The 3990-nt window shown below is 33.6% G+C and overlaps 1 protein-coding gene across 2 annotated transcripts in view; it reads left to right on the plus strand.

Moving 5' to 3' along the window:
* The first annotated feature begins 258 nt into the window (after nucleotides 1–258).
* The window catches only part of LOC108910325 (NADP-dependent malic enzyme), a 33078-nt gene continuing 29346 nt past the window's right edge, over nucleotides 259–3990 (plus strand). Inside the window, exon 1 of one of the 2 annotated variants that reach the window (XM_018714897.2) lies at nucleotides 259–365. In XM_018714897.2, the coding sequence (XP_018570413.1) occupies nucleotides 280–365 (86 nt within the window). In that variant the 5' untranslated portion in view covers nucleotides 259–279. Of the gene's footprint in view, nucleotides 366–3102; nucleotides 3196–3990 lie in introns of those variants that run through there. The other variant, XM_018714903.1, reaches the window with a different exon arrangement.

Raw genomic sequence — 3990 nt, forward strand, 5'->3', positions numbered from 1 at the left:
CAATCATTTCCATCATTAGAAATGATTCAACTGCTGTAACCGTTACGCATGGAACAAACGCATTCCTTTCTTAGTGAAAACCTAATATCATGTTAATATTCGCCGCTGTCGTTTTCTCTTGCTTTTTCGAATAACCGTCTCCGCTTCGCTGGTTCTGTTTACAGTCCCGTCGCCCACCTGTTTAATTGCGAGTTTAATTAATTGGTGTACCTTGCGAACGGCGAGGACGATTTGAGAACGGTTTCAGTGATTGTGTAAGTCTCCTACGCGGGAACAGCGATGGGCAGCACGGCGAGTGTCGTGAAAATCTGTTGTGGAGACGAAGAGGATGTGGGGAATACGAAAAATCATAACAATAATACTTGGTGAGTGGCATGTCAATATTTACTGACCCCGATGGGGTTGTTGTTTGTTGTGGAACTGTCGTCTTCGATGTTAGCGGTAGATTAATCACTGGTTTCCTGTCGCATCGCTGTTGATGTGTTGATGACTGTTTCCTTTCTGGTACCTGTGACTTTAGTAAGCGATAACAGTTTAAGACTGTTATTAAGAGATCTGGACCGGTGAGGTCAATTTGTTGTTGAGATGTAGTCAACAATTTGTATTGTTGTTATGTTTTGGATTTGTTTGCACTTTTGCACTCGGCGCAATATAATATTTCCATATTTTATTGTTTGAGCTGATAGTACAGAAAAAATATAATCAGTGTGCATTAAGGTAAATAATTCGAGAACGCTTTTAGTATACGAATTTAGTATTACTGTGGAAAACACCAGACAAATATATCATTAAAAATTAATGCGTTCTTGAGATGATGATCTTCATAATGCGGAAATAGATAAACAGATAAACATTCACTGATAATATTTTTAAAATCACTTTCACATGCGTTAATATTAGAGTAGAAGGTCTGCATAATAAATAATGGAATAATATAAAAGATGCAAGGGGGAAGAAACTTCAAAGAAAAAACCTGAAAATGAGCCCCCAGAAACTAACTAAAAATAACATAAATTAATTTAGAAGGGACAAAAAATGGGGAGGAGCCCCATACACATGGGTTTAGACTGTCAATGATCTCGTCCCTCCAACGATTAGAAAAAGAAAATTGTAATATCGAATTAATGCAATTTCAGATGTCCTTAGATCTTACCTTTTTTAACTTTGCATCTAGAAAAAATAGTAAAGACTAATGAATGTTTAAGAAAATTGCCTTGCGGTTTCGAAGAAATATAAAAAAATTATTTGACTTCTGTATTTTGAAGATATAAACCAATCTTTTGTTTTTGAAAATGGAACAACTCAGTTGATTTTTTAAGTTTTACTCAAAAAATCAGTCGTTTTTCGAAAAACATTACAGAGTAGTAATTTGCAGAAAATTGAAACACGAATCCGAAAATATCATGGTTGTTACTGTAAAGCAGTGGCGTACTATTTTATTTAAAAATATATATCACCGATACCCTGTATTTCCGCCACTGGGGCATGTAAATTTTAGGAAAAGCCCTCAGATTTTGGACAATGTTTACATGAATACATGTGGCCAATTTCAAATTATTTCACTTACTAGTTTTTAAATTATTTAAAAAAATTAAAAATATTTTTTGAAGTTTATCTTTTTAACGAAGCGTCCTAGATAAAAACTTTGTAGGAAAGACTCTCCTTAAAATTCACCAAAGAATACGAAGTTTCATTTCTGGTCACCATTTGTGAATCACCATGTATAATGAAAAAAAAAGATAGGAAGTCTGTTATCGAACACAATTATTTTGTCTAATTGATAAATATAAAAGTCCTCTATTTCAATTAAATTTATCTAAATTAAAATTCAACTCATGCATGCTAATATGTTGTTGATTATATTTTGAGGACTTTGACAAAAACAAAATGCGTACTGTTTTCAAGAAAAGTAACAGACTATGTTAAAACAATATTTTGCAGGATTTGTGGTCGTGGTCGATACGGCTGTTTTGATGGTTGTTGTATTCAATGTCTGTCACTGACCTGTTTTTAGTCTCGTCAATTTTAAAATTTACAATGAAAATTCATTTTCTCAAGCACAAAAAAGGCCAATGTTTCATTTTAACAAATTCCTAATACTGTAACAAAAAAATACTATTTAAATTGTACCAAAAAAATAGTATGTGCAGAGGAATATGATGACAATTATTGCAATAGCGATCATCATTACACAATGTTTTCAGCTACAAAAAATTGAATAATTCCTAATATTTCGAATTTTTACCACCAAGAACGGCGGTGACAACATTTTTAATAGTAAGGCGATGTTTCGTATTACAGTAGCTACGTCCTGTCCAAATTTGGTTAGTGCAACTCTATCGGTTTCGAAAATTCAATACCTATGTATGTTTTCAGCCACGAAAATTGAATAATTCCTAATATTTCGAGTTTTCACCACCAAGAACGGCGGTGACAACATTTTTAACATTAAGACGATGTATGGAACTTCATTAAAAAATATATATTCATTTTAAGGGCATATCAGGGTCAAATGGAACACAACGATGATGTCAATACGACAAATTTCATTTTCGTCATGTCCGTTATACAATAAAATTTATGGTTGACCACCATCGCCTCCCAGTTTGTTACATAAAACAATGCGTTTGAAAAAATGTTCGTTCCTCTAATAAACATTGTAATAACCACCAGGAAATTTCCCCAACTTAACAAATATTTCCGTAATAACCTTCATTACGTTCTTCAAAGCTATAATCATCTTACCATTCCCTCATCACGTTTATGCATTACAAAAATGTTAGTATATAATTAAAAATTATGCTTCATACAAATTATTTCATTATCTTGCAATGTCTTGACCTACATAGCGGACAAATCTACACCTTAACCCACCACCAAATTACAATTTTCCACTTAAAAAAAATAAAGTTTTTCATCACGTTAACCCTCTCACGTTTACGTATTTTTTTCTTGCATTCGAAACCGAAACTCAATGAACCTGAGAGACGATAAGGGCATTTTTATTTACATTGGGCTTTATCTATCATCTCGCCAAGCGGCGATTAGTATTTTGGTATAAATACGATGCCGTTAAAATAACTCTTTAAAGCTTAGCAAGTCGGTGTTGGGTGTACACGCGGTGTCTAGTGCAAGGATGGGCTCCAAAGTTTTCAATCATTTCACGAACATGGTTCATCAGCATCAAACGCAAAAGTAAGTAGGTGCTGCGATTGACACTAGCAACCTTCATTTGTTCTCGAGTTAGTATTCGATAATCTAGTGACCTAGCGCAAAGAGTTGCAGATCTAATTGGTCTAGTCGTGATTGTGGAGTTTTGATTGATAACGATATTGATTAGAGGTTAAAAGTCGAAGTTAGAAGTTGACTGACAACCAGAATGGACTTTAATTGTTATAGTTAGGATTTAAACTGACAATGAAATCATTTTTGGTCATTAAATCCTTATAGGACCTGTGCTTGTATAACTTTATCAACAGCTGACAGCGGCAAAGAACCCTAATATTAACTTTAATACTACGTGACATATTGTTTGATAGTTAATAATTTTTCTCACATTTTGACTGATAATATGCTATTTTACTAAATTCGAATGAATTCGTCGATATGAAGAAACAATCTAATTTTTAGGTTAGGAATCTGCCCCGAGCGTTGGCTCATGTTTTCTGAAACGCCCTGTATAAATAAACAAAGCCGTGTCAGGTTACTAGGTTACGGAAATCCTACACAAGTACCTACTATGAAATATCTAACATTGCAATGCTTTTATATCTATCACTATTAGACCAAAGTCGATAATTTTTGAAACCAAAAAAAATTATAGTAGGATGAAACCCATTGGAAAAGAAAGAGAATATAAGAGAAATGAAAGGAAAAATAATTTACGGCCGATCTGAGGTCGGGAAGGGGTAGGGGGTGAGTTTTTAAGGGTAAAAAACGGTTTCCCTTGATTTCCAGAAAAACTACAAGTCTTATGGAAAAAAGTTAAAT

The sequence above is a fragment of the Anoplophora glabripennis genome, unplaced genomic scaffold (assembly GCF_000390285.2).
Source record: "Anoplophora glabripennis isolate ALB-LARVAE unplaced genomic scaffold, Agla_2.0 scaffold27, whole genome shotgun sequence".
NCBI classification, from domain to species: Eukaryota; Metazoa; Arthropoda; class Insecta; order Coleoptera; family Cerambycidae; genus Anoplophora; species Anoplophora glabripennis.